Genomic DNA, 23,080 nt, shown 5'->3' on the forward strand with positions numbered 1-23,080 from the left:
TAATTAATAGTTATCTGAGTGAAGTGCTTAGCTACCCTATGTTAAAAAGACATATCCTGGAGAAGTAGTTGAGGAAGCACTTTGATAGCTTTCTGACTCAATTTACAGATATGTCACTCTTTCTGTTTTCTTGAGAAAACAAATTTTGAAATCCTGGCTGGTGCTCACAGAGGCTGAAGTCCCTTCAATAATTCTTTTTGCAGTCTTCTCCACTGCGTGCCACCAGTGAAATGCAGACCATACCCTTCATGTTATCTGAAGAGCTCTTGATCAGTACAAATAATTTCATGACTGATAGCACCAATAGACTGGAATAAAACACTGGAGTACTTTATATTTGACAGCAGCTCATCAGAACAGGCCTGATATTCTACCTGATGTTAGGAACCTTCACTTGGGTCTTAGCTCAGCTATGCATGTTGTCACTGCACAGCTTGGTGCAGACAGGAGGTAGCAAAGAGCAATTGACTCCTCCAGGAGCCAGGGGTGGTACAGCTGCCCCAGCACAGTACTCTGCCCGTGCCATTCATCTCTCACAGGGCTACAGCACCTTGGGCTGGGTTGATAATGAGCAAAAAACATCCCAGATCTGGAAACTGGAGCTGTGGATGAGCACATGGATGGGCCTATGCTTTGGGAGCTGGCTCAGTTTTGCTTTACTCAGTTGTGAGTCCCTGGTCTTTGGGATTTGGGAATGCAAGCCTCATAGTTGTTTTTGGAGGTGTACTTTTTTTCTTTAGTATAAATGGCAAAAAAAAAAAGGTTAGATTATTAATTTCTTATAGAAATACTGCAAGAATTGAAGCACGACTGTGATCTGTGGTTTTCAAACACATTCAGAAGTATGAAGTGGGAAATAAAGTGCAGTAGCAAAAGCTGTTTACTACAGAGAGTTCTATTTTTCAGGCGTGCAAATTTCAGTGTCAAGTAATAATTCTTGTGAGGCCCTTTGTTATATTTATGTATTGCTTTAGATTCTCTGAAAAGGTTCTCACTTCAAATCTGGCATGCAGAGGGTACTTAGAGATCTCTCTTTGTGTTGCAGCATTGTGTTTGATGGCCAGCATGTTAACAACAGTAATAGAAAAACATTTGGTAAATTACCTGAGAACAGAAGGATACGTTTTGTGCTATGGCATTTCCAACTCCATTCTGAGAATTCTCTGTCAGAAGAAGACCAGATCTTACAGATATAATTTCTTCTTAGCAGCTTGTCTGAGAACACTGGTTAGGAAGTCAAAGAGCTTGCAATAAGTGAGGGGCTCACTTAGGTCTTCCTCCACGTATTCCCTGCAGAAGCAGAACTTTTCTGGGTGGGTGGGTCAGATCAAAACCACAGTATCAACTTGGCTGGCCACTGCAGAGAAGCTATGCATGTTACACTGACCTAAACAGATAGACCAGTTAAACCAGCTCCTTTCACCTGCCAGTCCTTGAAGAAAAAGGCTGACAATTCTTGATGAGAATTAATCCAAAAGAATTCTGTTCCACTTAGATGATACTGGAGAATACATAAAGTAAGGTTGCCTGGAAAAGGTGTGGGTGCCCTATCCCTGGAAGTGTTCAAGGCCAGTTTGAATGGGACTCTGAGCAACGTGGTTTAGTGGAAGGTGTCCCTGCCCAGAGCAAAAGGAATGAAAAATATGATCTTTGACATCACTTCCAACCCAAACCATTCTGTGATTCTATGGTGATTCTTTAAATAGGATTTCAGTTTCAAATAAGTTAACAAATAACAAATAAGTTTAGGAGTTAGTTAGAGTGACAGCACTGCACAGGGAAATCCCTCACAGGTTTTGAATGAATGTCTGTAAGTGGTTTCTAGCTTTAGGCTCAGTTGAGTAAATTCTGTAAGGCTGAATTTTCATTTTTTTTAGATATTAAAAATATCATTTAAAATTATATAAAATCCTAAAAATCAGTAGATGTTATATGTGAATGTCTACATATGTGTATATTTTATGTATAGTGCATATTGTATATTTGCTGGTGGTTCTACATTAAGTAATATTATATGTAATGTAAGTAATAAATATACAGTTTAAAATCTGGAAGAATTGCTAAAATTAATATTTCATTATCTAAGATTGATCTGTAAAATTGCCTTCTGCAGCCTTGTGCTGATCAAGGCTACTATGTTGGTTTCCATTGAGTTTCCACTGTATCATTATTTATATAGAAAATTTTGTATTCTGAAACCTATCTTGGGGCTTGCAGCAGACAGCAATACATAACTTTCTGATATCATAGAATTCAATTTGTCAAAGTCACACAGATAATAATGGATATTGATTGCACAGAACATAATAAAAGCAAAGAAAATTAAACCAGACATTCATCCTACGATCTGGTAAAATCAGTGATGGGAGAAGTTGAAAGCTCTCTGTTTCTCAGACCAGGCTTTACAGATTTGTCTCAGGGTAATAGAGATGTAGATTTTAATCTTGCTTCACACTGGGTCTGAGATTGCTTTCTCCAGTCTCAGCCACTTTTCTAGAGTACAAAATGTTTGTTTGTCAACAGTTTAGCTTTTTTTTTTCCATTAAACTCAGAAAACTCCCTTTACATTTTATTTTTCTCTTTAAGAGAGTTATCAAAACACCAGTGATGATTTTGGAGACTCTGCTGCATGATCCATTGCTTGAATATGAATTCGGTGACTAGTAAATTGACATTAAAAGGGAATTGAGAAAAACATGATTCTGTGCAAATAATTTATTTCAATTCATATCCTATGAAAAATTGTTCTTACACACTTCCTTTCTAATTTTGATGTCTTCTATGGCAAAAAACAGAGTTATCACCTAGTTTGGAAGTTGCGTTAAAAAAACCCACAGAGAATCTCCCGTACTTAGTGTATGTGTGAATCTTAAGTGAATAATATGACTTCTTGTTAAAGACACTTTTCTTATAAGGTGTTTGCTACCACTCTAGGGTTATCCTAAAGACAAGAAGCACCCAAGTCAATTAATATGAGAGTGTAAAAACCTGTCTTGTTGGTGAGATGCCATCTGCTCTTATTGCTTGTTTGATCTGCCAGCAGAAGCCCCTTAGGAATATCATTGTTGTGCCTTTGGCCAGTCACTCATTGAGCTTTTAAGCACAGGACATCTTATGGCATTTCATGGTTCTGTGCATGTGGGCAGCATTACCATCCAAAGTGATTCTACAGGAGGTCAAGATATTTTAAATAACCTTTCCTATGTGACAAAGCTCATGGAAAAGAAAGTGATTCTGCTAGTTGGCACACTTTCATTCATATCAGTATTTGGAAAGGTCTCTTGGTTACTGGAAGAGCAGTCTGTGATTTGAGCTTGTTCAGTGCTGTATCAAACAAAAACAAGACAGGAAACTTCAGAAACTCATTTCTTTTAAAATTAAAAACCACTAACAGCATCAGTTTAATTAATGATTTTGTCATCTTGCTATTTTAAGAATTTATGTTCCTCTTGAAATTTTCAGTTGTATTTTTAAAAAATTCTCATTGTTATTATCCCATACAATAATAAGCACTATTTAGGGTCTCCTATGACTTTTCACTATATTTTTTCCAGTGTGGCACTAATTAGGTATATCAGCTATTTAGTTCATGCTTTTACACTGACATTTTCTTTCAAATGGATATAATGAAAGTGAAAAAAAATCTAGATTGAAATCAAATTTTCACCACTGCTTTACCTCATTATAACAGCACTGCTCCAAGCCAGAGCTGGGGTAGCCCTGTCAAACACACAGTGTGCTTTTGGGCATTGCCCTGTGCAAGGGCTGGACTCTGGTCCTTGTGGGCCTCTTCCAACTCAGAGTATTCCATAATTCTACAAAGGCCTCTGCTATACATAAAGCAAGTAATAGTGCTGACAATAACAAGGTAAAAAAAGCTTGAATAGTTCTGAGCATTTCTAACACACTAGGTAGATTTTAGGATAAAGAATGGAAATAACAACTAGGGATGGGCAGGGTATGCACTTTCTGTTCAGGACATAAAACTACATCTGTAATGTGAGACTATTTTAAAAATACCTTCTCTGGGACTTCTGAAAAGGTCATACAGATTTTAAAGAGATTTCTTTTCCAGAGAATTATGGTAGAAATGACCTCCTTGTGCAACTATTACATTGTAAATCAGTTACTTTTTGCTATCTCTGTTGAAGAACTGAATTTTGCATTCTGTGATTCACATTCAAAGCCATGAAAAGCTGTCTCAGCTACATGTCACTTGCTGTGAAATAGAGTTCTTGGATAAGATGCTGAGCTACATATGAGGTGGCTTTGTCTTCTACAGCTGCCTTTCAGTTCGTTTGATTTAATAAGCTTCTGAGAAAAAAATGATCTATTAGACCTACATCTTTGATGTAGAAACAAGGCCTTTTTATTAAAAATCTATGTATATCAGGGAAAGGCTTTATGAGTGACATTAATGCTCTAATGTTCATTTCTGTTTTGCAAAGCTCTCTCATTTGCATGCACAGTTGTTAATTGTTCGTGACACCAGACCCCCCATCCTTTGACCTCCTCCTGAGCTTTATTTCTATTGCTTTAGACACTGAGGTGGTACCCTTTGTAGTATGTAGCAGTGTGATTAATGATACATGTCTAAAATATCCACAGTGGCCACAAAAACAGTTTCAAATAGGTGTTGTTGAAATTCCCTCTCTGCCATTCTAAATGCTATTCATAGATAAAAGTTAATTGGGGTTAAATTAACATTTAATTAATTCACTGTGACATGTATATAGTGTTAGGCATACTCGAAAAGATACCAGGTCCATTGAAGTGGTCATATTTGGACTAGGAATGAGAAGTACAGGGAATATGTGTTTAAACTTGCAGGATCACAGGCATGTTTATTTTCTGACTTACTAGCTGAGACCCCTTTCAATCTCACACAGGAGTATAGAGAGAATGTGTAGATCTAGCATGTGCAGACATAGCTCTGTGTGGCAGAAATTGTTCATGTATGTGGCCATACAGAATTAAAATATTTCTTTTCATATTTGGGTCCCTACAATGAAGTTATTTATTGGACATTGATAAGGAATCTGATCCTTCTGCCAAGCAAAGGAATGCAAAATACTTTTGCCTAGGAAATTTTAGGGTAAGAGTTAATAACTAAAAATTGTAGAGACAAAGTCTGTCTGTAAATGCATATTGTAGTAAAATTAAAGAATATAAAATTCTCAATAACATAAAGGGAAATTCAACTGCTTCCTCATTTAGACCATACATCAGAAGCCGCTGTTAGGCTGAATACCTTCATAACAAAACAGTAAATACTCCTCAGCATTGATTTTTTCAGTCTTTATTGTGTTGGGTATAAAAGTTCTGCCTCAACAGGCAATTCTACCTGTGCTGAGTCTCAGCACAGCAAAGAATTTAATAATATATCTAATTACAGCATGAGCATGCACTAAAAACCAAGTCTCTATTGATCTCCTTTGCTGACATGACAATCTTTGCACTATGGTTCTTTATATTTGTGCACAGCCAAGTACAGTTTTTCATATGTTCTGCTCTGTTGGTTAGCCAGTCTTGGTCCAAAATTTCTAAAGATTCTCAATATGTCACTCTTCCCAACCAAGGAATAATCTATAGGAGGGACTCCCATAGTATTTTCTCTAATAAAAATATATTCAATCTTGTTTTAACAGAGTAAGAAACAAGAAGTTCCTAAAGAAGAACAGGGACCAACAACAAAGAATTTGGATTTCTGGGCACAGCTGATTACTCTGATGGTCACCATTATAGATGAAGATAAAACAGCATATACACCAGTCTTGAACCAGTAAGTAATTACTTTCCCAAAAAAAATTAAGAATCGTGGATTTATTAAAATAAGTATAAGAAATACACCTGAATTAGAAGTTGTATTTTAAATAGATTCTAGCTAGAGATTTTTATACAGAATATTGTATTGACATAGATTGATAAAAACTTAGTTCTCTGATAATGGAAAGAAAATCTTTTGGTTTAGGAACATTAAGGACAGGTGATATATATGAGTAATCTCAAAATTTTAGGTAGCAAACTATGCTACATGAGATATAAATGGATAGAAGGGAAATGTCAGTGACATTTCAGTGAAAGGCATTTTCAGTGTGATGATACTGATGGTATGGGAGCATCATGGCACACATGGTGTTCAAATCATGCTGAAACTCATTTAGGTATGGTTTCTAGGCATGTAATTGTAAAAAAAAAAGAACTTCACAAAAAGACCCTATCTGAATTTATAATTGGCTGGCCAGACTGACTTGAAAATGTATGAAGTGGAGAGCAGTATCCCAGAAATGGAATTTCACTTCTCAGAATTGAAGATGTAGCAGATGAGAGAGGTACAATCAATAACCAAGACAAATGAAATAATTGAAGGTTGATACATGAGTAGAGAAGAGAGAAACAATTGATAAACACAGGAAAAGAAGGCAGTGCTGAGCTTTGAACATGAAATATATAGAAAGAAATATATAGAAAGAGTGCAAAGGAACATGTTTCACATATTACAGCTGGAGAAATGGGCCTTGCACCAATTGAAATGTGACATGATGAAGCCCTGGGGAAATTTTTTAGCTCTTTGGAGCCATTTTACCGAGAGATTGCAGAAAATCTAGGCATAGTCTGGCTGCGATGACTTCTGCAAAAGTTAACATTGAAACCTACATCTGTATTATGACTAAACAATTAATAGAGGTTTCTGCAATTGTGTTTAATTGAATGCTCTGAAGGGGAGCAGGAACAATCTAGTTTTTTCAGCCAAAGTAGGGTAGATAGTAAAATACACTCTATACATTGAGATGTGCTTGTCTGTTGATAAAAGGTACCATTCTATTTATGACCCCACAGTAAAAGTGACAAAGAAACCTCCTGGTGATAACCAGAAGCTGAAAGACTTTGAAAGTCATTGACTTCTGACTCCTTCCTTTACTTGAAATAAATAGAGTATCACTTCAGTACTGGATAATAAACATTTCTTTGTTAATTATTTGTTGCACCAACCTTATTAAGGAATAAGTTCTTACCCGATAGAGGAAAGAAAACATTTTTCCTGTTCACTCCATTTTTATGTCATACTGTCAAGTTTCTCCATTAATGAAAGCTCAACCTTTTGTCAGACAGGCTGTATAAATAATACAGTAAAATATATAATTGAGAGAAATACATATATGTGATTCATTTCAGTCTCTTCATTGAAATTAAACAAGTGTAATTGTGGGTTAAGTATCCTAAACTGTGTTCTAGCCCTATTTTTATACAAATGTGAGGGAGAAGGTAAAGGCATAAAGAACAGAGTTCCTCTAAGGGGATTAGTAGGTTCCCTGAAGTACAGATGAATGATTGTGTAAGATGTGAAGAGAGAATCCGGAGTGGACGGAATTGGGACAGATTAAGGGAGAGAGCTTGTGTCTCTGACTTCTCTCTGTTTTTTGCTGTTGTTTTGTAAGTGAAAGAGTGAACACAGGGAATAACATTTCTTTTAGAAGTATAGACATCAGAAGTAAAAGATAAAGAGGCTCTAGGTGGAAAAAAACTTGAAAAACTGTTCAGAGTTGCTTTGGATAATTTTTTTTAAAGAAAAGCTTCTCCTAACACAAAAGCAGCATGTAAAAAGTGTTGAGACAGTAAGGCAGCCTCTTTCCCCCTGCTTACCCCAGAAAAGGAAATGGGTTAAAATAGATGAATGGGAAATATAACTTGAATACACAGGAATCCTGCAAAAATATGACTCCTTATTAGAAATATATGGCTGTGCAATGTCTCAGTGGAGTATTCAGGCCTGCATCCATTTGAATCCTATTTTAGAAATGAGGTAACCAAAGATCCCCAGGAGAGCATTCTGATAAAAGTTTTCACAATTGTATAATATTGCTCAGAATTCTATTCCTCAGCCAGTTTTGGAAACCCTATTTTTATATCCACCTTAGAGGCAAAAATTACACTGTGATGGAGTAGTTTGAACTGTATCAGGTTATGAATCCAGATGAAACATGACATGATGGCCTCAGCAAGCACTGCAGCCACTGACAGACCACACCAGACCACCCAGTGGGAGTGTGGGGGCAACCTGCAGTTCTTACATGGCGTGAGAAACTTGACAAGTTTGAGGGAAAAACATGGTCTGGTATTTATTTAAGTTATAAAATCCTCATTCTAGTAGTTAATGTAAATTGTGTTAGAAACCTGAATCACAGGCAAATCCGGGGCTTCCTGGCATTTCTAAATATCCTGTGAGGCAGGAGAAATTTCTATCAAAATAAAATATCTATTCTAATAAAAGGAACATCAAATCAAGGACAAAATCTTCAAGTCAAATATGCTTCTTATTTTGAAAGCAAGACCTAAACTTCCAGCCCCTGCCTTTTTTTTTTTTTTTTTGCACATGTTCTCAGAACAGTCCAGTTGTCACTGTAGTATAAGTTTAAGAAACAAGACAGTTCTAATGGGACTTTCAAATTTGTTCTTTACTGATCCTCAGATCTTTGCAGTGTTAGGATCTGTTTTCTCTGTGATCACATTGTGTTCCACACAGTATGGAAGGGACTAACACATGAAATCTGCAGGAGCAGATCTCCTCATGCTTCAGGAGCTAGGATGTTTAGCACCTCTGAGAAGTTGGGGATAGTAACTTATGTTGTAGAAACAGCATAATTGTAACCTACATGTCAGTGAGTTATGAAATATAGGCCAGTGAAAAAATATTATGGAAGGAAGTGAAAAAATCAGGGTACATTCTGTCATGAATTGGGCTACATCAGGCCAACTTTAGAATGTTTCTTTCATGATAGAAAGTGTATCTAATGTGGTTTGTGTCTTGATGCAGTGGTATTCCTCATTACCAATTACACTTTATTCTGTGGAAGCATGTGAATATCACTTCTTTCATAGAATTTGTGAACATTATCCTGTGAAGAAAGTTGTTCTCATTCTTTCACCACACCCACTGTAGCTTCTCATGTAACAATGTAACACTGACAGACCAGGTTAGTTATGTAGACTACATACAGCATCTGTCCTGCCCACTATTTTTTCTTCAGGGAAAGGAGAGTTAAAAATAAGGCTTTGGATAGATGGAGGATAAAGCACAAAATATAAGAATAAATGAGCTCTTTGCTCACATTTAAATGGAGTACATCTTTTCCAAAATCAAATTGAACTTTTGTCTTAAGAGTTAGTGAAGCAGAGGCCATGGCCAGCCCTCCACAGATGGTGTGATCTATCTTCCTGCTGCATGCACAGCACAGAACTGAACGTATTCACCCCCTAGGACTGGTGAGATTTAGCACCTGGAAGAGACTGTAGCCACCAAGTATGGAATATGAGCTTTTCTGGGAAAGTGCATCTGAGGTTCAGAGGCTTTGATATTCTCAAGATGTAGCAGACTGGAGATTTGGCAGCACAAATTATGAAAAGGCATTTTTAATTGTCATGATAGAATTTTCTGACTTTAGGGTTGAACTAGAGACATGCAGTACTGTCTGGGATAAATGCTTTGGGGGTTATATATATTTCACTTATACATTGATTATTTTCATTTTTTTTAAGCTGAGTTCAATTTCCTTCCATTGATCTGTGGTTTTATATATTGCCCTTCATTAGAACTAGCCAATGAGAACTGTATTCACTAAATTTTGGCTTAATTAAAATCAATAGAGTGAAGATATAAGTGGCTGTCTTGTATATGCAATTTAGTATTTTTGGAAATACATGGTAATGTACAGGCAACATAACTCTTCTGGATAAACTGAGATTTTATATAGTTCCAAGAATGACATAGAAATTGGGAAAATTATGGCCTATGGGGCAGAAATAACTGTAACAAGGGCCAGCTAAATGACTGACAGAGAACTCTGCTGGTTGTCCTTTTGCTTCACTGAAAAATATGAAAATACATGGCTTTTACAAAGATTAGAAAATGTAATGTGTAGAGACTTGCATGAGAAATTTCTATGATATTTTGATCCTTATGGATCAAAATTTGAAGTAGTTTGAAAAAGTTTTCTTAACTAAAAATAAGGTGATAAAATACAAATAATACAAAATACCATACTTATAAAGATGCTTTAGTATTTGACCTTTGATTATCCCTTCCCTTTAATAAGACAGCTGCTTCTGTTACCATTTATCTTTAGCATGTGGAATGTCCTGTGTGCTTCTGTCATGCATTGGCTATGTCACTTGTCACATACAGTAAACTGCAAGGACACCTCTGGTAGTTCCCCCATGCCCATGACTGGCAGCTGGGCAATGCCCACCAGTCTGTTAGGAGCAGAATTGGCACCAGTCTTAGACTTCACCTAACTGGAGCCAGGTGGGGTGTTGAACTAATTTAATCAACATTGATGATTGCAGTTTGTGTGTGTGTGTGCTTTCACAAGTTAAAATGCATGGACAAATCTATTTATCACTAATCAAACAAGTGCATTTTTATCAGGCCCAGCCTTGCCTTATGGCCAGCCTTGCAATATGCTCAAAGACAGGGTCAATATTAAATCAGCTCTTAAATACTTCCTCAGAGCCACACCATCAAAGTTCAAGTCTGGTGCTAAGAAAGAACTCAGAGTGGATTGAAGGTAAAGTTAAGACAGCTGAAATACATTTCAGTTTTTGAACAGAAATTAATTTTGTGGTAATAGAATTAATATGAAGTTCTTTAATTGAGCAGTCATTAGCATAAAGAGGGCTCAGTGAACTGAGCTAGCAAATGCTTCCTATTAAAGTAGCAGAGCTAATGAGCTGTTTAAGTACTTTTTCTTTGCAGATATGATGAGGGTCAAATAGGTCTCTGAAATGAATACATTACTTAGATCCTACTGCTACCACTTTAAAGTTGCACATAATTCTCATTCTTTCTATGTCAACAAGACCTTTAAAATTCTTACATTTTTACAGAAATTATTACGGAATATTTTCTGAATTTGATTAGTGCTTTACAAAAAGGTCAAAATACTTTGTGTCCAATTCTCTGCTAGTATATAGTATAATAACCTCAACACAAAAGCCACACAGCTCTGTGTATTTCCTCATTAATATATTCCCTTATTTTATGTGGCCTGGTGAACTGTGGGTGATTTGTGTGGCTCTCACTGCACCCCTGTGCCATAAACAGCTGCTTTACCCCACTGGGACATTCTGTTTCTTTCTGCTCTTCATCTGCCTGACCTGCCTGGCTCTGCCTCTGTGTCCTGAGAATGGCTCATATTAATGTCAGTTCCACACCTGCATTAGACAGCCCTTTTTTTAAGACCAAAAATGTGACGAAAACACAGTGTTGATCACTAAAATGCCAGCTTTTGCTAGTTGCTAAGAGTGAAAATGGTAACTCAAAGATCAAGGACTTTGTTTCGCATTTGAAGAAGCAGCTGGGATCTATGAAAAATTTGTGTAAAAGTACTTAACTGATAACAGCAGAAAGTATCTAAAAAGGATTTCTCAAAGATGACATGAAGCATGAGACCAAATCTAAAATGTTGAATCTAAATCTGCATTTCACTGCTTGTTATACTATAGTCTTTGTTATTTTATCCATTCATCAAGGTGGAAGTCTTCAGTGAATGGATTCTGTGAGTATATAAACCAATATAGCTTCACAGACAGCTTCACTCTTTTCCAGTGTCAAAAGGGAATTAAGGAAAAGCTGTGGCTGCTAAACATCTGAGCCAACTGTTTCATGTTCTTCATAAGCCATCTGATTTAACTAAAGTTGAGGAATCATCTGCAAAATAGATGAATTTTTCTTGATTTAAAATGTCATATGAGGGAAGTTTTTATTTGAAGGTTGGATGGCTTATATAATTGTTACAAAACATAAGATACAGTAAGTGCATACTAGGGGAATTATTTTGTGGAAATATTTGCCTTTTTGTTGTGCAGCTGTAAGCATCATTCCTAGCAGCAGGTGAACTGATGTAATGTGATTGATTGCAGGTTCCCTCAAGAGCTGAACATGGGAAAAATCAGTGCTGAAATCATGTGGACTCTGTTTGCCCAGGACATGAAATATGCTCTGGAAGGTAATTAGAACAAACTATTAATTACTCTAGTAAGTTCAGCAAGACTGATTTCCACTGCAAGTGATACCTGGCGTCAGATTTCTGTGTGTGATTAGAGTTTTCTGGTGTACTTGTTTAAGACGTTTGTAAGTTAGTGAAAAAGAAGGGTTACAAGGAATCAAATCATTTCACTGTGAATAAATGAAGTTATCTGTGAAAGAAGAGCACAAAAGAATTGTGACTTGAAATGCTGCTTCTTAGATCTGATAAAAACCTTCAGTGTCCAAAGAGACCCACATGTGTTTGCTAGAGAGCACTGTAGGTATTCTGATTTTTCTCACTAGCTGAAAATTGCTAACTTGCCCATAGGAACATTTGTGGAATGAAATTATGGAGGAAGCACACACTTATAATTAAATCTTTTTGTGTTCAAAAGGCAGGATGTATTCATTCTAGTTCCAGCAGAATCAAACGCAGTTTCATTTTATCTCTTAAGATATTGTGGTTAACCATTGTTAAAATATATGGGGTTTTGCTATATAGCAGATTGTCTCCAACTAATGGCTTCAAACACACAATAAAATATGGTTATGGCAGCAAACCAAGTAAAGATACCTGCATGAAACTGGCATTGTCTTTAGTCAAGTCTGCTACTAACTACAGAGTAAGTCTAAAAAGGGTGAGAAAAGACATATGAGGTTGAATTTTAAAAACAATGCAATTCAACAGGCATAAAGTATTAAAAACCCCAAATATTTGAAGATACACTTCTATATTATTCTCTCCAGAATGTGTAATGGGATAATATCAGTGCAGTGGTGCTTTGATGACATGGCAGATTTTCATTATCATAATTGAAGAGATGAGTGGCTAGAATGACTATTGGTGGAAGAACTGTTTTGTTCCTCTGCTGTTGTGTTACTTTATTTTGTTAATTGTGTTATTTGAATGTGGAACTTCCTTACTAAGCAGAGCAGAAAGGAAGGAAGGTAATGAAAATATGTACAAAAACAACAGAAGACATGAGACATCTTAGATCTGGGTAGGAGAAGAGATGTTCAAACAATTGTTTCAAAGTGCTGTTCTGTAGTCATGTCAGAGTGAATCAGAAGTGCAAGTTTGAGAAGGGATGCCAGGCAGATCATCCTTTAAGAGTGATCAGTGAAAGCAAAAGCTTCCAAGAGCTGAGAAATGTGAAGACCAAGTGAAAGCCACTGGTTTCACTTAGAGCATAATCCTGGTTTCATCAGGGAATCTTCTATCTGGAGAGGCTGTCAGTCAGGAACAGCTATCAGAAAACTGCTGTTCAGTAACTCAGTGTTGTGATTCCCTTACAGATAGCACAGATTACTGAGGATTTCTAATAGTCACCAACTGCCATGACTTCATGACCTTGGGGGTGTAGTTATACTCTGCACATGGACATCAATCCACATGAGCACCCAGAGCTTTAGCCATTGAACTATAAACATTCTGCACTGCAAAGAAATAATCCACAAAACATCACTCACTCTATTTGTTCATTAGAGCACACTGATCACTCTAAAGGCAGCTTCAGAACAAATCGTGGCTTGTTTCTTGGTTGTAAAGAATAGAACAAGAAGCTCATAAGAAAGACTTAATTATACAATATATAAAGTGTGTATGTTAGGACTGAATCAGGATTTTTAAATAAATTTTAATTTTAATCCTTATTCTGCAGAGAGAAATGTAGAAGGCATTTGACTTTTTATGTTCCAGACCAGTCCCTGAATGTGGTCTCATTTCTGTGTTGCTGTGGATACTGACTTTCTGAGGAGAGTAAATGCCATTGTTGGCATTAGGAATTCTAAACTGCTCCCAGAATCATTAGTGAGACAGTTACTGCATATAAATAATAATTAAAGGAAAATTAAATTAGTTAAGTTATTATTTGGAAATTAGTATAAATTATTATAAATATACAAAATTTCACCTTCTATTATTTCACTCCTAAGCAGGAACATCAATAAATCTAGTAAAAAAATATAGATCAGTATACTGATCCTCTACCCAGCTTTGCTGGGATTTGAATTATGAATTCTTTCAATAGATATTCTGCAAACGGGGTTTCACTCAGTTGTTGAGGGCAATAATATTTCTTTCTTCAGATTCTATAAGATTAGAAGCAAGCTCTTAAATATGTTCACAGTTGGTCCTCATGGTTTTAATGGAGTTCATTAAAATGCATTGCATTCTGCCATGCCACTCTCGCCTTCCAAGTTATTAACATAGGCTACCATCTGTTCATACCTAGTGTCCAGGGCTGTGATTGCAATCTTTCCCTACTCTAATTTAGTATCAATCTCCTGAAGCAGCATCTTTTGTGCTACAAAGTTGATTCCTTTCTGCATCCAATCAAGAAGCAATGAACTGGTCCAGCATTGTTTGCAAAAGGATTGCTCATGTGATAAAAAAGATTGGATTAGCTCATCCAAGATCCTGTTTCTGGTTTTACCCATTTCTGTATTCACAAATATATCCAGCCACACCCATCAGCTTAAATTCAGGAAATAACAAGACAGCAAACAGTGGAGCATCCACTTTCCATTCTTTTTCCCTTTTTCTTGAGTGCAGTTCAGAATGGCTGTTCAGGCTCTCTCCTCTCCCTGTACATCTGAATCCCTTCTGGATTTGCTCAGGGGGTGTGTGCACTGCAGATCTGCTGCTCTCCAGCAGTGCCCTCTGCCCACCTGCTCTTGTAGAACAGCCCAGCAGCCCAGCGAGGGGCACCAGCTGGCACCACACACCTTCTGCCTTCTCTCCTCCCTTGGTCCTGGGAGTACACCCCAGTGAGGAGGCTGCTGCTGCGGCAGGGAGAAGTCAGGGGAGAGAGCTGCCATGGCAGAGGCCTTTGGCTAGGGAAGAGCAAAGCCACGTCTCTGAGAGTACCAAGGCACTAAACTGGCACTGGGGGAACAGCTTGGGTTTTGGTGAGGGAGGAAAGGCCATTCCAAAGCACAGTTCAGTCAGCCCAGCTGCCAAGATCAGGGCTACACTGTGCCAAGCTGACATGCCTTGGAAACAAAACTGTACTAAAATCTGGTATTGAGTTCATAATTCCATTCTAGATTTTCTTCCAATTGAAGTTAATTAAAATGTTTAGCCTTTGGATAGTGTTAAAAGTTTTATGCAAACTTGAACAAATTGAGTTCACACTAGTTATATTTCTTTTTTCTGGTCTAATGGATTATTTTCACATGTAGATTTTGTATGAAAAGTCACATGTTTCTCTTTGAGAGTTGTCTTCATTAGATTTGGTCTCTTTGGGGTGTTTTTCTTCTTTGCAGGCTGTCCATGCAGCATCAGTGGTTTGCATGATACATTATAGATTGTTGTTTGGCATTTAGTTTACACAAACATGTATCTTATAGGATGGTAATGTTTTTGTTCTCTCTGATCTCCCAATTATTCCATATTTATGCTGAAAAAAAATGAGAACAGAGAGAGAGTTTAACCAACAGTGCATATGATTTGTTACTCACTTCATATGGTAAGAAATCTTTTCCTTTACAAGTATGAAGATGCAAAGGTTAAAAGATGATGAGAGAGTAATAAGCTGAAATTAAACATGCACTTGCAAAGTATCTTTTTTTAATTTTTTGTCCTCAGAAATTTCTTTTTTCAGATCTTTCAGATCTCTAACTTTTGAATAGGTCAGATCAAATGTCTGAAACTATCCAGTCTTTTAGAAAGAGAACATCCTAATTGCTGTTATTATGATAATCTAATTCTGGTTGTGGCCAGAAGTCAAGACCAGAATTAGGCGAGAAATTAGATGGCTGCTGTGTAAATAACAGCAACAGTCTCCATCCTGCACAGCTAAGATTCTAAAGGCCTTATAAAAATAGGAAAAGGAGATAGTCATTCCACCATTTTATGCATTTAATGTAAGTTTGCTTTTAAGTTTGCTGTTGTCTTCAGTGCCTAAGAAGATACTATTTTCCTGTTTCTCTGACAGATACTTCATCCATGACAGAAACTGATGAAGTGATTTGATAGAGAAGAGGCAGGTCCAGGAGTTGATGCTGAGCACAGAGACAGCATAGAAAAAAATCCAAAAAGGCTAATGCCAGAGAATGGTATGCCCAGAGAAAGGTCATACCATTTGGTGGCAGATTTCAAGTCTATTTTCACTCTAAATTTACAATTTACGAAGTTCTCCTTAAGATGGAATATAGTCTTGGTTTAGAGGGAGGCTACAGAGGGTGAGGGAAGATGAGACTGAGGTTTTGTAAAGGACAAGAAGGCAGCATCCACAAGAATACAGTATGTCATCACCATCAAAATATAAAACCTTTTTATTTTAGTCAATCTCATTTCTGCATTGGCACCTTTCAACAAATGTATTCCGTGCTTATCTTTTCAGACACCTGAGGAATTAAGAGTCCTCTATGGCCACTCAGAGAGTCTGTGAAGGCAAAGTCAAGGGGATTACAGCTGGAGTTAAACCTTCCTTTGGCAGATAAGATAGCATGTTGCTGTGATTAGAGGAAGAGGGGAGTTAGAAATGTTCTTTACTCACCATAACAGACAAGGATGTTGGTAACAGCAGGTACACTCTGTACATCCTGAGGGGCTGAGCTTCCTAAGTATGACAATCCACCTGTTGAGGGCAAAGCAGAGCTCTCCAGGCTTGCCCAAAAAGCACCACAGCCATGCCAAATGGCACTATTCTGTTGGTGTTTGTTAGACCCAGTAATTAAGACAGATGAAATGGACAAAACTGCTCCCAGGGGCTGAGTTAATACTTCTTCATATTGTGCTGTAATACTGTATCATCTTGCTTGGAACTACCTCAGAGATCTCTGGTGCGGCACAACCTTGCAATTGGGACTGTTATATCTATAATTTCCTTGTTCTCTAACCAATTTCTTGGATTTTACACATTGAACCACCATCAGAACAATGAGCAGTTCCACAGTACAAGTCTACAGTAATCTTAGTTCAAGTTTCTCTATGTCTGACTGTAAGTGTATTCATGGTGCCAGATTTACTGGAAAAAATTTAATGCATCAGTGAATGCCTGTCTTCATTTTTCAGTCTTAAACTTGTCACTCAATAATAGCAGTGTATGTTGTCCTATATATTTAATAATGATAGCTGTGTTCCTATTTATTCTTTTTCTAACCAATGATTATTACTCTTGCTCTTAAACACTATTATTAGCTCTTACCCAGGTAATCACTTATTGTAAAAAAATATATATATAAACTTTTCCTGAACATTGCCTAATTGTGACAAAGGCAATTTTTTGTTAGTCAGCTTATACTGGTACCACCATGCTGGATAGGTTATGACTGATTAATAATTACAGGTTATTTATAGCTCACATGGCCCTGCCTTTTCCATAAATGAGTGAGTTGAAGGGAGAAGTGTTCTGTTCAGCTGAATGGGCTGTATATCACCTGCAGCAGCAGGGGCAGGCAAGACCTCCTCCAGAGTTTGTAGATATCTTAACCCAGAAGAACTGGGGTTTTGCTGCTTCTTTCTTCTTGTCCTTAGTTCTTTATCACTAAATTTATTTTTATTACCACTTTATTCCATCTCATGTTTTTACAAAAGCTAGACTTATATCTTTTGTCTGGACTAATGTTATGGCCAGACAAATTTTATGGGGAAGAAAAAGACTAATTTTAAGAAAAGACTAATTTTATGGGGAAATAAAACAAAAACCCCAAACAAACAAAACCTTTAAGCAAAAATGTGACTTTGTCCCCTTAAAGGACCAGCATTGTTTAGTGCAGTGCTGCATCTGCTGCTAGGGGAAATCTTTATCCTTTTGTTTTCTTGAGGAGGTTCTTCCCCTTATCTCTGTCAGAGTGGAGCTGCATAATTCTCACACTGCAGCAGTGGAATGTAGGTGCTGCACCTCTTCCTGCATTCTGTGAGCTAATCACATAATGAATCCCCTTGTATTTTGGACTTCCTTCATTGAGAAACAGTAACTAATAGCAGCTTTCTGGAGAAGAAATACATTTCTTTATCAACTAGAATACAATATTTGAGTTAAAGAAAATCAAAAATAACAAGCAACTTGTGCTATCTTTAATCTTGCCCATTTTTACTAAGACACTGCTTTAAAGCTTTCCTCACACAGCAGCTGTTCTAGTCTCTGTTTTCTTAGATTGAAGATTCAGTCTTTTACTTTCAGGACTTTTCCATAGAGTTTTATTTGTGTCTTTTTCTCCTATAGAATCTGGGGTCAATTTCCTCTTATGAGCAAGTGCATTAGTTCTAAACTAAACATTTGATACTGCTTCACCCCCAGGAGAATAGGATAAATCTGTTAAAACTGCTTGTTTCCACATTATCTTTTAATAAGCCTTAAGTGCAATTTGCTGGGTGAGAATTAGAAAACACCTCTCTGGTTTTGCCTTTGCAGGCAGAGCCAGATTGAGCACAGGTAATTATTTAAGTGCAGCCTGGCATTTATCTTCCTGTTGGATTCTTCCTGGTTTGTACTTCATTTTACTAATTGCTTGTAAAATGCAAGCATGCCTGTTTGATAAGGTTTTATGCTCACTTTGCCTACTAGTGATGAGGCAAAGGGCACAGAATCAGATCTTTATGGAAAGACACACTTTTTTTAAAATTAAGCAATAAGTAGGTTGAAGAAATCTATCACAAAAATTACATTTAAGATACAAAGCTGAGTATGCAATAGTTAAGTTCCAATGCTATTAAAGTGCTCTTTGTTACCTTTATTCTGTTTTCCATCCCAGATTCAAGCATTATACTATCAAATCACAAAAACATGGAATGGTTTGGGTTCAAAGGGACCTTAAAGATCATCCACTTCCAACCCCCACGCCATGGGCAGAGATGCCACCCACTGAACCAGGTTGCTCAGGGCCCAATCCAACCTGGCTTGAGCACTTCCAAGGATGGGGCATATATTCTCTGTTTTGCAATTTTTATACATATTAGAGTTTTATCAAAGCTTAATCAATATAAATTGGATTCCTATATTGGGATTACTTTTCTTCTTTTATTACTTCATTACTTTTATTACTTTCATTACTTTCTTTTTTTATTACTTTGAATAGATGTTGAAATATCAGTACGAAGTATTTGACATTTCAGTCATATTCTTCAGAACTAGGACTTTAATTATCATCATATCAGATAGGATGGACTATTTCTTCTGCTTCATTTATAGCTTCCATTTCCTTATGCATTCCATGGTCAATAAATATACAAAGCAAGAATTCCATCAGCTGTAAAAAAGCACAGTTCAGATTATTCCACTCACTGGAAGTAAGTGCTTATTTATTTTTGTATTCAATACAGAATTTTGTCTCCAAATGTTTATTCTTTGAATATTATCTATTTAGTATCATGGTATGTAAATTTCAATCTGATAGAATATTGAAGGGTGAAATTTATACTGAGGTTGATCTTATTCATTTACTTGTATTCCTGGCATTTTTCTTTTCTTGTCAGCAAGCAAAACAGAGAAAGTTTATGCATAATCAAACTGCACATCTTGCATTGCCCTTTTGGTGATAACCCATCCACTTTTCTGGAACTTTTGTGGAAGTATTTGTCTTTGGAAGTAGTAATTAATTGATGAGACTAATAGAAGTCATAAGGACTAAAAAGAAGCAGTAAAAAAATCAACTGATTAATGTTAATAAAATATCAAAGTTAATTTGCCTAAGTAATCTGAAACACTTAGGCAGTATAACACAGTGGGTAAAAAATGGCAAATGCAATGTTTAGAGTCGAAGATAGGGTAGTTTGCAGAAGGTTCATACATCCTGCATCTCTTAAGTAGTATATGACATTGGTGTTTGATGCCCTTGAAGTTCCCATGAGACATTGACTTCTCCCAAGGAACCATCTCTGTACATCTCTGCCTTTTCTGACACCAAGCAGGTGTCCCTGAGCTCTGCTGCACCTGCTGTGAAATGTCAGACAAAGCAGAGCACTGAGCACACGGCCTCCTGCTCGGAGAGCTTCTCCTTGAATGTAAAGGGCAATGTCATATCAGCTTTTACAGTGCACTGCATTAAGGCAGGGATTGATTAGCAGCTTCCACTGCAGGCAAGAAGACAAAAAAGGAACAGTGAACATTCTTCCTCACCTTTCAGAATATGACAGCCTGTCTGCCTTCCCTGATGTCTGTCACAGAATCACAGAATTGCCAGGGTTGGCCAGCATCTGTGGAGATCATCCAGTCTGACCCCTCTGTCAAGGCAGGGTCACCTGGAGCAGGTGACAACAGGAATGTGTCCAGGAGGGTTTGGAATGTCTCCAGAGAGGGAGGCTCCATGACCTGCCTGGGAGCTGTTCCAGTGCTCTGCTACCCTCAATGGAAAGTTCTTCCTCACGCAGAGATTAAACTTGTGTTTTATGGCCATTGCTTCTCCTCCTGTCACTGGGCACCAACATAAAGAGTCTGGCATCCTTCTCTTGGCACCCTCCTTGAGATATTTATATGCATTAATGAGATCCCCCCTGAGTCTTTTCTTCTCCAGACTAAACAGGCCCAGCTCCTCTCCTAAATCTCTCCTCATAAGAGAGATGTTCCAGACCCCTCATCATCTTTGTGGCCTCCCCTGGACCCTCTCCAGTAGTTCCTCTGTCCAGGGAGGAAATGTGACTCCATAGTAAGGAAATCTTTGAAGAAGATCTACAATGCCTTTCTTAATTTATGCATCTTGCACTTAATAAGTGTACTTGGTCTCTTTTTTCTTCATTTTCCCATTTGCACAGCTTCATCACCCCCCAGATATGTTCCAGGTGCAGTTCATTATGTTTGTGAACTGTCCAAACATATTTTGATGAAAATTTTCAAGTAAATGCAGAGAAAAGATTGTCTGTTCTGAAAGATACAATATATTTTTTAAAGGAGCATTGGGGGGGGGGGGTTAGAGATAAATGGAATTGAAAAAGGAGGTAATGACAGAAGTTTTTCAGGTTTTGGTTTATTATATTCATCTTGACACAAAGAGCCCTTTCAGAAAGGTCAGTAGTATTTCACATTATAAAAATTAATGTAAATTATACATAATTATCAATTTGTTGTGTTCTACTGTCTATTTCAGTTAATACCCAGTGACTTCCATTGCCTTTAGCAAAGTACAAGAATCCTGGGATGAGATTCTAGTGGAATGTAATGTTTTCTTCTAAATCAGTGACAAACTTTGAGTTAAATTTTTGCTCCATTTGTGGCCTGTGTGCTGTTACATTCATACAATCAGAGGCTTCAGGTTTCTTTCAGCAGTATAGAGATTAAATCTAGAGCACTATAAGCATAAAAGAGGCTGTGGCATAGCAACTGCTCCTGTATTGTGGGGAATTTGCACTGGGATCAGGTGCATTGAACATTAACTTCTACCTTTATCCAAAACAGAGTTGCATCATTTGGTGTAACATTTCCACAGTGATTCAGAGGGAGGAATACCAATGCATACCCCATCCATATCATTCCTTACTGGAGCTTTGCTTCCTCTAGCTGTACTCAGTTTTGTGTTCCTAATTGCCCTTCCCAATTATATGACTGCAAGATTGGTAATAGGAGGTTTTCTGAAACAGCAGTTCTGGAAGAAATAGATAGCAGCTGGCAGTCTCTAGAAAGATTGGTAGGTAATTATTGCAAAAAATATGGAATTGTGTCACAATGGTTGAGAATAACAGCTGAGTTTTGATGGGAAAATTTGCAGCTAATCCAAACACAAATCCCATATGCTTAGTCTCAACCATTTCTGTTTAATAAACTGTAGAGCAGTAAAATGTATGTCAGTCAAACAAGCTGGATGTGATGAAATTAATATGCTACACATAGATATTCTTTATAGTAGTTATTAATCTCTGAAACATTATTTATAAAACCTGAAAACTGTACAAGTTTGGTTTTTTTAGAAAAATCTATTTATGTGTATGTAGTCAATTTATTAAATTTTACAGACTAATTTCCTTGAAGTTCTTGTTCATAAAGATTTGAAATATACTTTAAAACCATATTATTAGAATCTTTCAAGCAGCTTAACTATATGTTTTTACAAAAATATTGGCTTGGAAACTGCTGTAGAAAAAAAATTGCTCTGAGTTCTTGTACCCAAATAAGGAAAATCAGAGTTGAACAAAATATCAATTTGATTATCTGAATATTTAACATGTTCATCTTTTATGAAGGTTTTTAGATTACCCTTTTTTCCTTTTTTAGCAACTAATACATATCAAAAGTTACATGGAAACTCAGAGTGATGTTATTACCTCAAGGTTAAAAAGAAAAAAGGATTCTGTAGTGAACAATATTCTATTCCAGTTTATTAAATTATATTGTCCTTAGTGTCATGTAGATATTTCTGCTTAGTGACTCATCATTATGACTTTTATTTGTAGTTTTAAGAAAATTTTCTCAGCTTTCTTCAGCAATTGCTGGAAAAATGAACAAAAACTCAAGCATGATTCCACAGTACTGTTGTTTGGTCAGGGCCTGTGAGGAAAGTACCTTGGATTATAGTCCTTCCTATTATGTTTCTTTATAAATTTTTCTCTAAAATTGCTGCCTGCAATTAAATTATGTGCCAGATACAGCATCACCAGGGCTGTGCTGATTGCATTACACACCAAGTTCTTTTCCATATATTTATGCATTCCCTGTAATAGCTTTTAAAAACAATCTCTCTTCATTCTTGAGTATACAAATAACATTGGAGCAGATTTTCTCTCTTTTCCTTCAGTGCTGTTGCTTACTGGAGGTCTCCTTAAGGGGGTTCCCATCTCTGTGGTTTGTAGCAGTGAGATGGAACAATTCCATTCAGTTTTCAGTGTGGCTGCAGTTACAGTGCCTGCTGTGGAAGCACATGTGCATTACAGCATCACCCCTGAGGAGATATCCTCCCCCACCCCAAGTGGTATCAACAATGTAAAAAACTACACTTGCTGGATCTGCAATTCCCAAAAGTAGCTGAAGTGCCCCATACACACAACTAAATTTACAGGTGTTACAGTTTACAAGACTCTTATCAGTATTTTTTCCTTGATGCATGACACAGTGATATGCAATATGCCATCATGGGAACTGAACATGACCTCTTTATGAAACTTATTTGATGAGTAGGTGC

The 23,080-nt window shown here is 37.0% G+C and overlaps 1 protein-coding gene across 2 annotated transcripts in view; it reads left to right on the forward strand.

The window, feature by feature from the left end:
- UNC13C (unc-13 homolog C) overlaps window positions 1-23,080 on the forward strand; it is a 169,243-nt gene that overhangs the window by 107,955 nt on the left and 38,208 nt on the right. For both annotated transcript variants that reach the window (XM_077185387.1, XM_054642193.2), the window contains 2 exons: window positions 5,649-5,782; window positions 11,920-12,005. In XM_077185387.1, the coding sequence (XP_077041502.1) occupies window positions 5,649-5,782; window positions 11,920-12,005 (220 nt within the window). The remainder of the gene's footprint in view (window positions 1-5,648; window positions 5,783-11,919; window positions 12,006-23,080) is intronic.

Source organism: Agelaius phoeniceus, chromosome 13 (assembly GCF_051311805.1).
Source record: "Agelaius phoeniceus isolate bAgePho1 chromosome 13, bAgePho1.hap1, whole genome shotgun sequence".
Lineage (NCBI taxonomy): Eukaryota > Metazoa > Chordata > Aves > Passeriformes > Icteridae > Agelaius > Agelaius phoeniceus.